The sequence below is a fragment of the Astatotilapia calliptera genome, chromosome 14 (assembly GCF_964374335.1).
Source record: "Astatotilapia calliptera chromosome 14, fAstCal68.1, whole genome shotgun sequence".
In the NCBI taxonomy this organism is placed as follows: domain Eukaryota; kingdom Metazoa; phylum Chordata; class Actinopteri; order Cichliformes; family Cichlidae; genus Astatotilapia; species Astatotilapia calliptera.
Genome location: NC_137435.1, coordinates 19,083,038 through 19,097,432, shown reverse-complemented (window position 1 = coordinate 19,097,432; position 14,395 = coordinate 19,083,038). Strand labels below are relative to the sequence as shown.

At 39.1% G+C, this 14,395-nt stretch overlaps 1 protein-coding gene across 1 annotated transcript in view; it reads right to left on the bottom strand.

Moving 5' to 3' along the window:
- The window catches only part of grik4 (glutamate receptor, ionotropic, kainate 4), a 372,203-nt gene that overhangs the window by 103,069 nt on the left and 254,739 nt on the right, over positions 1 to 14,395 (bottom strand). The window contains exons 7-8 of the mRNA XM_026191921.2: positions 10,516 to 10,694; positions 5,782 to 5,835 (exon numbers count right to left, since the gene is read on the bottom strand). Coding sequence (XP_026047706.1) covers positions 5,782 to 5,835; positions 10,516 to 10,694 — 233 coding nt within the window. The remainder of the gene's footprint in view (positions 1 to 5,781; positions 5,836 to 10,515; positions 10,695 to 14,395) is intronic.

Sequence of the window (14,395 nt, the reverse complement as noted above, 5' to 3'; positions counted from 1 at the left end):
AGCTCAAGATAATTCCTTCACAGCACGCATATAAACGAATCCCAGAATTCACAAAGATATAGCAAAAAATGTCAGATTTGCCAATCTCACTGTGGAAAAGAATAACTTCTTTACATCACTTCTAAGGTTGGCCGAGCTCCTGCTAATGGACGGACATGCAAACCAAAACCCATCATGTGATCCTCTTTGTGGAGGTAATGATGAATGTTTGAATTTAAGTACACAGTGTTTCATTCGGGTATCTTAAATATGACTTGTAAATGAATGCTCGTTCTAAATTGAATCATCCCTCTGCAACATGCATCAGTTTGTGAACCAGACAGGACTGGGAACATTTGCTTGTCTTTTTCATCTGTTTTTTTTATTGGTTTAGAAACTTAGGGAGAAGAATGGTATTAGGTACCCATCCATCCATTATCCAAGCCATTCTGAAGTCAGCCAAGAGACCTCCCCAATGTGTTTTGGGTCTGCCTCTGGGCCTGCTTCCAGATACACATGCCTGAAACACCTAAGAGGTGCACTGTGGAAGCTGGGTGATGGTAATGAGGAGGGACTCTGGCTGGAAATTCAGGGCCCTTAATTGTATGTTATGTATTTGCGATGATTGTGCCAGCATGTTAATGTATTTACTGCATAAGATGCACGATAAATTAAAAAAACCTTTAGAAAGATCCTTCAGCGTAAGCACATTTTAACACAGTAACAATAATGTGCTTGAGTCATATAGTTTATTATACTAGCAGAGAGTCCCACCTGGATCAAGTGGCCATGTGAGAGGAGGAAAGGGGGAGGCTATTTAAAAAATGCCCAACTCTATGTTCAGCTCAGAGTCCATTAGCCAGTTAACGTGTCATGTTATTACAATATTTATATAGCGACGCTCCAAACTCATTTGCTTGTTGCCATCTAGTTTCAGCACTGCCTCTGTTGTCTAGACGAGTGGGCAGTGACTTAATACAGCAGGTTACCTCAATTAACCAGGATTTACTTTTTTTGGCAAAAACATCTAGAAATGCAGATTTATTTATCAGGACACAAGACCTCTTTAAAATACTAATACGCAAAGTTGCGTGATCAGCGAGGCCACCACATCATGCACCCTTGTAGAAGCTAATTCCCAATCAGCATTACTCTGAGCAACTGCTTTTCACTTGACACAAAACTGCAAGCCCTCTGATTAACTTTCACTTGCTCCACCGTGCAATTATGCGCATAACCAAACTGAAAACTCTTGACAGCAATTTAGACAGATTAGATGTTCTTTTGATCAAAAGACATATTAAATGTTCCCATTCGAGACACAGTTTTAGATTACGTTCTAGGTTAGCGACACATTTGAACTTTGCTTTTGTTTTTGCATAATTTCAAGTATCATCAGTGGGTGAAACGATCTGCCTGCACAGGATAACTAAAGATCACCAGAATCTAAGGCCATCGCCATAAAAAAGCTGTTGCTAATTCACTCATGGTTGTATGCCTCTGCCAGTATTATCAGGCCTCAGTTGTTGACTTTTCAACGTTTGGAGATAAAATGTCATTGCTTCATCGTTTTATCATATTTTACATCTGTGTGTAATATTGTCATAATTAAGTTCTTGAGTTATCGCCAAAAATATGATTTGTGACCTTGGTCTTTGAGGCTTGAGTGAATGTTTTTATGGATGAAGAGTTCAAAAACATAAAGCTGCCAGTGCAGCATATCAAACACATGCAGTCAATAAAAACTGCCCTCAGCTTATGTTTGATTAAAAATGAATGAAATCATCACAAGTTGACCTCTGACCTCGAGGTCAAGGACACTGGGACTGAAACTTGTCCAAGATTTTTAGTAAATGCACCTATTGTATGACTGTTCAAGTCCTAGCTGACTTCCTTCTTGAGTCATTTCATTTACTGGTTTTTCAAAAAACCTGACCTGATCTCGACCTCATAACCTTGAGGTCGAGATCACTGAGATTTCAAAACATTTGAGATTTTAAGTAGACGCACAAATGATCTCAATTTAGAAATACTCCATCAGCTTTTTACGGCTGAGGGTTAACAAAAAGTGGTACAGATGATGTTTGGATATTATTTTTAGATAATAAGGAGAGTACACACATATACGCTGTGCATTCTCACACCCATGAACATGAACATACCACCTGTACATACATACCAGATATTACTGACTCTACCACAATTATCTTTATCATCTGTCTTGCTTCACATGTGCCTGTGGTTCAAGAGCTATCACCAAAATACATATTTAGAAGTTATTTCACTTTTAATAAATTAAACAAGTTATAAATGAAAAGCACTTATCATCTACAGCTCCCTTTGGGGTTTCATGTGCCAACTAGGGATGGACAATCTAGCCAAATGATCATATGACCGTCTTTTGGAATACAATCAAAGGATCTGAAATACAGTGTCAATTACATGCTTGCCTGGATACACTTCTCTGCATTATGTTTTACTGTGAATTTAACCAGAAAGTTGTTAAAGTAGCGATTTTATTGCTGTGAGACTTTTTCGAGACGTTCTTCCTGGTGAAACCAGTCACATTCTTGCTTCGTCAATGTGGACTTAATGTATTTACTTAGCTGACAGTGAGGGGAAACTCACAGAAACCACAAGGCCTTGCCGACATTGTGATCGCCACGAAAGGATCAAGGATGTGTTCGGCAGATTCTGCAGACTTAAAGAATCCAGAGTGAAACAAGCCAGGAATTAAGATGGATAACACTGATGCACCTTTCCTCAAACATCAGTGAAAAAAGAATGACCTATTTTCTCAGTCTATTCTTTTATAAGTCTCATATTGAAATATATGAAAATTTACTCACCAGCCACTTTGTTAGGTACACCTGCACTGAGTGAATTCCAGCACCTTGCTGCATCTACCCCTAAAGAATTAATGCACTTTAAAGGACAAATGGGGTGAGACTGGGTAGTAGAAAGGTGTACCTAATGAAGTGGATGAATGAATATAATAATAATAATATGAACAATTATGCACCTATCCAACTTATCTTGCAGGTCAGTGTGTGTAAGCTACAGAGATGTTTTGGGTCTTTTCCTTATAATTTTGTTTTCATTTTTTAGTAGCAGACTATTAACCCAATATTACATTTTATTATTTATTGCAGACTAGATATGTGTGATAAAACATGCTGGTGACAAAACTATTTAAAATGAGAAGGCAGAATGAAAAAGCTGTTGGTGTCTTCATCAACCTGAGTTCATAGTATTTAAAAAAAATTAAATAAATCAAGCCAGCTACTGCTGCTGTGATCTGAGACTATAAACATAAATAATTAATACTGTTGGACTTGGAAACGACTTTGACCGTGATGTGTAAATAAACATTTTCATTTCCACGTCCCCACAGGTCGGCTTTGTGAAATGGCAGCATACTTCAAAAAGTACATGAAAAAAAACCACAAGCATTGAGCGTATTATTGCTATTTTAGAAATGTATTATCACAGTGAGATTGGAAAACAGGCACAATGAAATGAAGTGCGATGGAACATAATGGAAGTTGTTCTCGTCCTCTTTTGTGTTGTTTTTATTTGTGTGTGTATGTGTGTGTGACGAACACAATGCGCAATCGGCACGGCCATTAAGAGCACAATAAATAGGATGAATCACTTATTACAACATCTAAGGACACAAACGTCCTTCTATTTTCTCCACTTACAGCTTCAGCATCACATCTCAGCCTGACAGGTATCATGGTCCTGGGTCCTTAACCCAGTATTTCGAGATTTTTTCTGGACTTGTTATTTATTTCATTAAAGGTACAAGATCGTTTATGTTCTAATTCTTGAGTATTTTATTTTCTAGTGTTACTTTTTCTTGTTTTATTTTTAGTTCTGCTTTCATTTCCAGTCTGTCCTAGTCTTGTTTCATTGTTTGTTTACCTTTGGTCTCCCCAGTGATGTCCTGCGTCTTTTTTGGTCTGTCTGCATTCTGTCTACATGGCCGTCTGTGTTCTCTATCTTGTCAAATTCACATGTCTTAGCCTGGGTGTTACTTAGTGTTTTATTTTGATAGTCCCATCTTGCATTTGTCAAGTGTCAGTTCTGGTTCCTGAGTCATTTCAGGTAGATTCTATTCAGATGCGTTCCCAGGCGTTTCCACTCTACCCCAATCTCCTCTCTCTGTAATGTGTCACATCCTCCATCGTGGTGTGTATAGTTTATGGTACTCTGGTTAGTTAGTTAGTTACTATTCTGCTTCTGTTACTCTTTTGCCTGCACGATAAAAGCAATGATTTTAAGTTATGTTGTGTCTGCTGAGTCCTGCACTCTCTGTTTTCCACACGCCCCGTTTTATGACACCAGGGGCACGATGCTGACCATTTTAATGATGCTGAAACTATTAACAATGCTGTCACTAAGCAATAGCTGCTTCTTCTTCTTTTCTTTTCTTTTTATAAAGAAAATGGTGGTAATGGTAGTAAGAGGGTGGTTGTGGTCATCATCTTGTATCTGCCATGAATCTGTGCTTTGTTCCACTCTGCAGCAGACCTGCTAGTCTGCAAGTGGATCGCAACAAAGGAAGAATCAGATGACAATGATCTTATTGAGGTGTGGAGGCAAGAGAAAAACAAGCAGGCTGAACAAAGAGAGAAGAGAAAGGAGAGTTACAATAAGAGAAGTGACTATGTCAAAGACTGTGGAGGAAAACATGAAGATGGCAGCAGCCCACTCCTAATGAGTCATAAATCAGCTTGATATGAATAATCTCTACAGCACTATTAGAGCAAAGTGTTTTGAACCTCATTAATTTCTATTAGGGAGCAGCTATCTTCTAAGTTTACTGTAGCATCAAATTTTCTCCAAGCCGCTTTCGTTACGATCGTCCTATAACTTTCACGGATCCCTTAACCTTTATGTGACCAAACGCCATTACTTCCTTTTCATTTTTAGCACATGTAACAAAATATGCAAAAGCTTGTTTTTAAGCATGCCCAGTGGACATTAAATATTTAAGAAATGCCTCTTAGACGTTTCAGTGATAATGATTCAGCTGTTAGCCTGTTACTGCTTCGAAAGCATCTTTGTGAGGAAGCCTTTACTTTAGCTGCCTCCTCAGCTCTTTCTCTGTTTGCTGCTGTCACCTCTTTTAAAGGCAGTGTGGCTGTAAACAGTATACAACACCTAGTAATGAAGTAACACAATAATCAAAGTAAGCAACTGTGCACTTCACAGTATGTAATGCAATGGGATTAAATCCATGTGGAAAAAGGTAAGTCCAGCTTTAAAAGCAGCAAGACAACCCATGTGATAGACCGATGACTTGTCGAGAGAGAGACCCCACATTTTGCCCCCCGAAAATGCCAAATGGAGGGAAGGATGGATGAGTCACAGCCAGACTGATCAGAAAAAGCAAAGAAAGACTCTAATGATGATGACTTCCTCATTCGTTCAACAGGTCCCGTCTGGCTTTCTACAATTATAATTACAAGACAAATGGCAGCACAAACAACACCAGCAGTTGCAGCAGTATGACTTATAATAATTAGTAATATTTATTTGTTTGGTCCAGAAGTGCACTTCACCCAGTGAGTGAGGCCAGAATAGCAACTGTACTTGGTCTCCAATTTGCAGTCACATTAAACGAGCAGAAAAAAACTGCCTGTAAAGCCCTGATTAAACGAGGCTCTACAATTTCTCTGTCAGAGCTCTATCCACTCAATCACTCATTCAAGGCAGGAGCATCAATTAAAGTACTATTTTAATACAGCGCTCGAAATCAACATGTTACGCCCACGCCATTTTCCGTCTTCTTACCAGAGAGGTGAAGATGTAAGTGTAGTAGACTGACAGCATTCCCAGCTCTGATGCCTGCAGAGAAAAAAAAAGACAGGAAGGGCGACAGATGAAAGATTAAAGAGAATGTAAGAAAAGTGCAAGGCACATAGGATTGGTTATTGAACAAAATGATATTAAGTTTGAGGTCAAAGAAACACAAAGAGGTGGGGAAACAAAGCAAAAAGCAGGGATAGTGATAAAACAGGGTAGAGAGGTCAGTGATGCAGTGTAACTCGAACTCTGGTGTGAGCAGACAGATCAACTGCACATCTCGATAACACCGGGCATATTCCTATCTGACAAAGGTTCTCAATAGAGCAGTTAATTTCTGAGGAGCATTAGTATGCCGTTCGACACTCTGTCTTACAATTTGATTAAATCAAGTCAGAGTGAGGAGCAGTTGTGAAGGACAGGGTGAACTTCTCATGGTTTCATTTCATTAAAGCTATCATAAAAGAAAATCATGAAGGAACAGATTTTCTTTTACTTTACCACTTTACCACTTCAGGTCCTGGGTGATGGTGGTACCCAGGAAGCGGAATGAGTCCACAGAGGTGATGGGGGTGTCAGTCAGGATGATGGGGGGGAGTGGAGCTGTGTGCTTCCTGAAGTCCACAATAATCTCCACTGTCTAGTGCCACAACGCACATTATCATTAAAACCAATTAAAACCCATAAACCTGTAAATATCAAGTGGTTGACAAAAAAAATGTTTTTCAAAAGTCCCACAGTGAGGAGACCAGATGTCTCTGTTGTGCTGTGGGGGGGCATCATGTTCTCATGGTTTGGATTCTCTTAGAGGAACAAGTCACATTAAATCAAACTTATCAGTTATCAGTTATCTCTTTTATCTTATGATGAAACAGATGTTTGAAATGAATGAAAATGAGAATAATATCCATATAGTTTCCACACTGAAATTATTCTAAGTGTGCATCATCAGAAAGACTTTAATAACAGATATTTACCTGTGAGCCAAACAAAATCTTATTGCTTTTTATTTGTTTTTGTTTCTAATGTCTCTGTAAAGCACTTTGAATCACCTTGTTGTTGAATTGTGCTATACAAATAAATTTGCCTTGCCTTGCCTTGCCTATTGTGTGCTGAGTGTGAGTATCAGGTGTTCAAACTACAGTAAATAATAAAATACTAAAAACATGAAAGGTGCTAATTATTACAGCCTTTTTATTATTAAACTCCAAATGACTGCTCAAGATGTTTTTGTACAGCTTGTACTTTTGCAAACTTAAGCACACTATTAATCTAAAAGTACCCTGAGCTTCTCTATGCACAGTAAATTACATGCTTCAGGGGGGTTGTTTGTTAAGGTCTGCCCTGGGGTTACACGGCAGGTAAGGGTAGCTAATGGTACAAGGCGGCTGAAATGTTCTCTCTTTGCAGAAAATACATAAAAAAAACTGAATATTTCAAGCCACTGCCTCTTTTCTGTGGGTGACCTCTGCCTTTAATAGCAACAAACAGAAAATGACATTATGACCCAGAACACTTTGTTTGCTACCCACACTTTATTCAGGATGTACAACACCGCCATAGCTAATGGCTGATGAAAAATCCCTTCGGTCTCTTTTGCTACTTTTGAAATAAGCCTTCTTGCGTTTTGTTTTGGGTTTTTCTTTTACTTTTGATCTTGTGGTTGTTCAACCACAGCTTTTGGTCAGAGTGCACAGTTTGCACTGCACCATATATACTGGACAAAGTCTTGTAATAAACAGCTGTGCAAAGAATTGGGAGGCCTGAATAAATGAGATTAAACACAAAATGCTGACCTAAACCCGTCTGAATGCTAAAACCTCAGAGAGTGAGACCTTTGCCGGAAGACGGTTTGAAGTAAGATGTAAACAAACTAATAAGGGGCAATGTCTTGCATGACATAGGCCATTCCTGTCCCTTTAGACAAGCTTGGCGCTCTCATGATTATCTGAGACTCGTGAATATTCCAGTGCAGAGCTTTGATATGTTTGGCAACCGCACACTTCACATGAGGTTTGATTGCCAACTTTCTACCACCCTGCCACAGGACTGTCTTTTGACAGGCAGAGACAGACAGCGTGACGCAGAAAGAAGACGGGCTATGCGAGAGCCAAGGAGATGGATGAACAAGACCACATGGCGAGGGTGGTGTGAAGAAATAAAGTGAAATCCTCTTCACTGCATTTGGGTGCAGAGAAAACACAGAGAGAACAGAGAGTGGTGAGAAGAAAGACCAACTCCATATTCAAACTGAAGAGACAGATGGAGCACACACAGAGAGAAAGAGACAGTCCAGTGTGGACTCCTGCTGCTCTGTGGTTGCTATGGTGACTAGATGACCACTGAAAGACAACCTGAAAACTTTACTTAGACTGAAAACTACTGTGATATATATGTGTGTGTGTGTGGGTGTGTGTGTGTATATATATATATATATATAAAAATAAGAGGGAACAATTAATATAATGAAAAAACAAGAGAATCATCTTCTTCTCCATCCCTCTCCCAACCCTCTTCTGCCCCCACTCATTGTCACCTCCACTCTAGCTATCCATCTATTGTCTTCAAGAAATAATGAGGTGTGTATTAATTACTAAGAGACCATATGCTGCTGCCACACACCCTCGCTTCTTCAGCTCCAACCTGCACCGATCCCATTATTACTTTTTACAGCATAAATGTCCAAACAGCAGGAGCTGTATCAGTAGTATTACATTGCTGTAAAAACAGATTTTTCTTTCTTTTGCGATATTTGCCAAAATATAACTAATTAGACAAAAATTACAAAATTAAATACAAAATGCAGTTTTTAAATTATGATTTTTTTTATTAAGGGATAAAAATAACCAAACCAACCAGGCCCAGGTTGAAAAAGTAATTGCCCTCCCCAGACATGAATTAATGGTGATTAACCACATTTTTAGTTGATTTGACTTTCACTGGCCACGACCAAGCCCTGGTTACCACTACCCTTCCTAAATCAAGAAATCACTTTAATAGAAGCTGTCTGAGAACAGGAAGTAGGCTAAAAGTTCTCAAAAAATCAACACATGCAATTCACAAAACAATGTCACTGACATCTGTCAGTCTGGAACAGGGCAACAATGCCATTTCTATGGATCTGGGACTCCAGAGAACCCCAGCAAGATCCATTATCCACAAATGGAGAAAACTTTCAGGGGAGGCCTGGTCTACCAAAATGACTCCAAATGCAATTAGATTAGATTAGAATTTGGGATTCAACAATAAGAAGCGTGAAAACAGCATCCGTAGCAGAGCTCCACGGGGAAACTGCTGACTCAACAGAACACAAAGGCTTGTTTTGGGGATCCACCATCTGGTGGATATCCTGGACTGATGAGACAAAAGCTAAACATTTTTGGAAGGTCCTGTTACATCTGGCTTAACACTAATAGCATGCCATAAAAAGAACATCACACCAACACTCAAACAGGGTGGAGGTAATGTGTTGGTCAATTATTGCTGTAATTGATGGAACCATGAATTCTGCTCTGCACCAGGAAAGCCTGAAGGGGTTTGTGAAGCTAAATGCCACTTGAATGGCTAAAATAAAATAAAATAAAACAAAATTAAATAACATTTTGGAGTGGCCTAGTCAAAATCCAGACTTAAATTAGATTGAGATGGTTACACAGGCCGGTCAAAATTCCTCCACAGTGATGTCAAAGAGTCATCGCCACTTATTACAAATGCTCGACTGCAGTTCTAAATTCCTAATTCTAAATATTAGGTCAAGGGAGCAAATCATTTTTACACAAGGCCATGTAGGTTTGGATAGACTGCCTTAATAAATGAAATCATCATTAAGAAACAGGATTTTGCATTTACTCAGGTTATCTTTGCAAAATGTAAAAGCAAAATATTTGAAAACATCTGAAACATCTAATTGTGACAAATATGCAAAAAAGAAAAAAGAAAGAAAAGAAATCAGAAAGGGGGAAAATACTTTTTCACAGCACTGCACATTAAAGTAAACGTGTCTAAGGTCGTATTAATGTTCCACAGCATTAATTACTGGTATGTGCCATTAGCAAAGAAACCACGCAAAGGTCACACTGATATGCTTCTGACAGAAACTGCACTCACTGGTGTTGTCAGTCGTTTTTTCTCTGTTTATGTAAAAGAGGAGGAACCAGTAGATAATAAATTCACTTCATGTGATACACTGTCTTAAAGAAAAAACACTTTAAATAAAATGAATGAAAGGTACAAAAGTGGAGAAAAGGCCTTTGTCTTATGAGTCTGTTCTTAAACTAACCTGCAAAACATTTGGTGAAATCTTACTTCTCGACACTCAGTCATTGGAATACGACTGGATTTTATGCACTCCTACATGTGCAGTAATTTGAAAGGACGTGCTTGTTTGGCAATATCGCTTGCGTTCATTTCCTTTTTAATTTAGGCTTAGATTTTGAGCATAACTCTGTCTTTGAAAACCTGTGCCCACTTAAACACAAATTCTTATCATCCATCTTGCAATTCAACACTAAACGACTTAAAACTTTTCCAACTTTCTCCAAATACTGGAGAAAGTTGAACAGTTATCCTTGAACAATTGTTGCCACCGGCGTTCTTCCCTCGCTTTCACTTTTTGAGATTTATATGAATGTGGAGTGGTATTAATCCCAGACCGCAGGCACGGAATAAAGAGAAGCGTTATCAGTGCATACAGATCACGGCTATCGTGTGTCCCATACTAACCCGCTCCAAAATGATATGTGACATTGTGGCATTGGCATCGACTATTATGGTGGGAGTCTTGTCATCTCGAATCTCCTTTAGGAGTGGGGTCGGGTCCTGGCTGTCATCAAGCATGCGCACAGACAGAGTCTCCTTGGAGATGAGGAACTGCCTGAGGAGCTGCTCCAGGTTTAATAAGCCTGCCGGTAAGACACACATGGAAAAAAGAAAGAAAGAAAGAAAAGAAAAACATGAGAGACAGAGAATTACTCATATTGAAGGAAAGAATCTCCCAAGGAAATGGTACTTTAAATGCATTTTTAAAATTAGGATATATAGCCAAAAAGTTAAGGAAAGTCAACAACATTTAGAAAGTTTGATCCTGCAATGCAGCATGAGCCTAAATATTCAGTGTCCTTATACAGTCGTGTGAAAAAAAAAGTTTTCACAGGACTGCAGAGTCCTGTGAAAACTTGAGTACACTCCCTGATTCAGTAGTTTGTAGAACCACCTTTACCATCAATAATTTGAAGGAGACACTTTCTGTGTGACTTTATCAGTCTCGCTCATGGTTGTGGAGAATTTTTTCCTTAAACGAGGTTAGTCTTTATGCAAGCCTGCCACAGCATGTCAGTGGGGCTGAGGTTAGGACTTTGACTGGGTCACTGTAACACCTTGATTCTTTTCACTTTCACCCATTCTGTTGTAGATTTGCTGCTGCGCTCAAAATAATTCTCCTTCATGACCCAGTTTGGGCCAAGCTTTAGCTGTTGCATGATGCATGACTGCAAGCTGCCCAAGACCTGTACTATGAAGCAGTATTTTCTCATATCCAGGTAATGTCAGACTGGCCCTGGGTTTTCTGTACTACAAAAACAAAACTCTCATCATGGTAAGTTATGCTGGTAACGTAACCTGCTCAAGAGCAGATCCCTAATCAGGTTCCAGATCAGGGATCATCAGGTATGAAATCACCATCTATTGAGCCTCCAGTTCTCCAGAAAAGCATTACCATTCCCGGGTGTTTGCATGGATAGTAGGAAGCTCTTTCAATCTAAAATCTTGCTGTTTTATACTTTGAGTTTTCCAGTTGTAAAACTGTTATTCTTATGAAATAAGCAGTAATATATTATCCTACATTAGGACCTCTGTTTGTACTTTATTTCAAATCTATATGCAGACTAAGGCTGCAATTGAAATCTGCTTTTATATTCATTCTTAATTGGATTAAACACAACCAAGGTTGCTAAGTAACAACAAAAACGTAAACTGTCTAACATTAATTAAATACTCATTTTCAATATATGTATATATATTTCTTAATGATAGAGTTATGATATTGATAAGTCTCCTAACTTACACAGTTGGTATTAATGTAGCAGCTCTTTTCCACTTTCACTGATTGAAGTGTTTGAAACACACACACATTCGCACAAAACATTTAATACTAAATTACTGTAAAGTCCTTTTCTTCTCACACATGCACCGCTGATTTGTTTGAAGCACCTATGTTATTTTCAGTCTGTGTTATGTCTTTAACCTATTCATTTTCCCCCTAATGCTATAGTTTCATGTTCCTTTGTAAAATATGCTGCTCTAATGTCAGTCTACACTGATCCATAATTGCCATTGATGAAATGCTGCCATCACCACCCTCTTCACGTGAATGTGCAAACCTTGTGGAAACCATGGGTTTAACTTAGCAAGCTGATAATCAGCTCCGTGCAAGCGATTATCCTGATTGCTAATGTTAGGTTAAGTGAATCAAAGTAACGGGAAGACTGAACGGGATTTGTACTGTGGCTGCAAAACAATTCCAAGTCGTCACCCCTCTGCTACTGTGCTCGACATTTGGTTGCCGATGTGCATTAGGTCTCGTCTGTCAAATAAACATTATTCTAGAAGTCTTGGGATTTGACCAGAAGCAACTTTTCTTTGTAAGATTTGACACAGAAAATCCCCTGTCTTCTAAACATACTTGTTCTTTTTCTAATTGTACAATGTGAATTTTAATATTTAATATGCCATTCGAGGCATGCAGAGTCTGAGATGTAGCTCTTGGATTTTTTGCAGTTTTTCTGAGCATTTCATGGTCTGGCAACTTCAGCTTTTATAGAGGTGCTCACACTGGCTGATGATCAATTAATCAATTGCATTTGAATGGCAGCCCACGGCTGCTACTTACCTCCTTAAGTCCTGGAAGTTTGTACTTAATTCTTCTCAGGACTTTACTCAAACGAGTATTATTTTCGTTCAGATCAAGTACACCGATCATCTTTAACGGCGGCTATCAGGTAGCTATCAAACTGAAAGCAATGAACTTCTCTCATACTCTATCCCCTGGTAATAGACCATTTGACTCCAGTTGGGTGAGTGGGATTTGCCCTAATTAAAGCATAGCCGACTTAATCATAACACTCCCGGCAGCATTTTACGAGTCACTTTGCATCCATATATTAGCAGACCCAGAGAGGATATGGGCTAATTTTCCATGTAGTTGTCTTGGGAAACTTGGAGTTCAGTAAGATGAGGATAAATACAGCCTCAGTAAATCCAAAGGGCTTGTTTTGTGGTGGCACAGTTTGGTATTTTCGTGACACTGATGTTTACTTAAAGCATCTGTGAGGTATTTTGGTAGCAGGCACAGAGTGCACAGGTGTGAAGAGAGACACAAACAGGTGGAATATTCACAGGTGGATGAAGCAGCAAAGCAAAGTGAGTTGTAGAAATGTTGATGAACCATGTGTAAAATCATATCTGCTTTTTTGAGCAATGCCACACCGCTGGTACTTCAGAGGTTGATGAACAAAGATAAGATGAAAACTTGGACGAGCAACAAAACTGTGCCTGAAATACAAAGAAGATATTTTAACGAATCATTCCCCTGCCAGTGTATCCCTTTAATTCGACATTAAAAATTAATGTGTACTGCAGTTGAAGCGTCATTGTCAATAAATCTGTCCACATCTATATTAATATGAGTGATTCTAAAACTCCACAGATGCTTTGTACAGCAAAGCAAGCTTATCCTTCAGTTTACTGAATCTCTGCAGCAATGTCACGCCAGCAGGACGTGCATAAATCTACCACATCTAAAGTTTGACTAGCGCCACACCAGATTTCAGCAGCATTACACACAGCCATCCCAGCATAGACCTTCATTAAATCACCTGAAAATGATGCCAGGCTGCTATAAAAATCACACTTAAAAAAAAAAAAAACTCCTGCAAAGGCAACCTGTTGTGATATAATGTCACAGTGTGTCTTATACAGGGAGTGCAGAATTATTAGGCAAATGAGTATTTTGTCCACATCATCCTCTTCATGCATGTTGTCTTACTCCAAGCTGTATAGGCTCGAAAGCCTACTACCAATTAAGCATATTAGGTGATGTGTATCTCTGTAATGAGAAGGGGTGTGGTCTAATGACATCAACACCCTATATCAGGTGTGCATAATTATTAGGCAACGTCCTTTCCTTTGGCAAAATGGGTCAAAAGAAGGACTTGACAGGCTCAGAAAAGTCAAAAATAGTGAGATATCTTGCAGAGGGATGCAGCAGTCTCAAAATTGCAAAGCTTCTGAAGCGTGATCATCGAACAATCAAGCGTTTCATTCAAAATAGTCAACAGGGTCGCGAGAAGCGTGTGGAAAAACCAAGGCGCCAAATAACTGCCCATGAACTGAGAAAAGTCAAGCGTGCAGCTGCCAAGATGCCACTTGCCACCAGTTTGGCCATATTTCAGAGCTGCAACATCACTGGAGTGCCCAAAAGCACAAGGTGTGCAATACTCAGAGACATGGCCAAGGTAAGAAAGGCTGAAAGACGACCACCACTGAACAAGACACACAAGCTGAAACGTCAAGACTGGGCCAAGAAATATCTCAAGACTGATTTTTC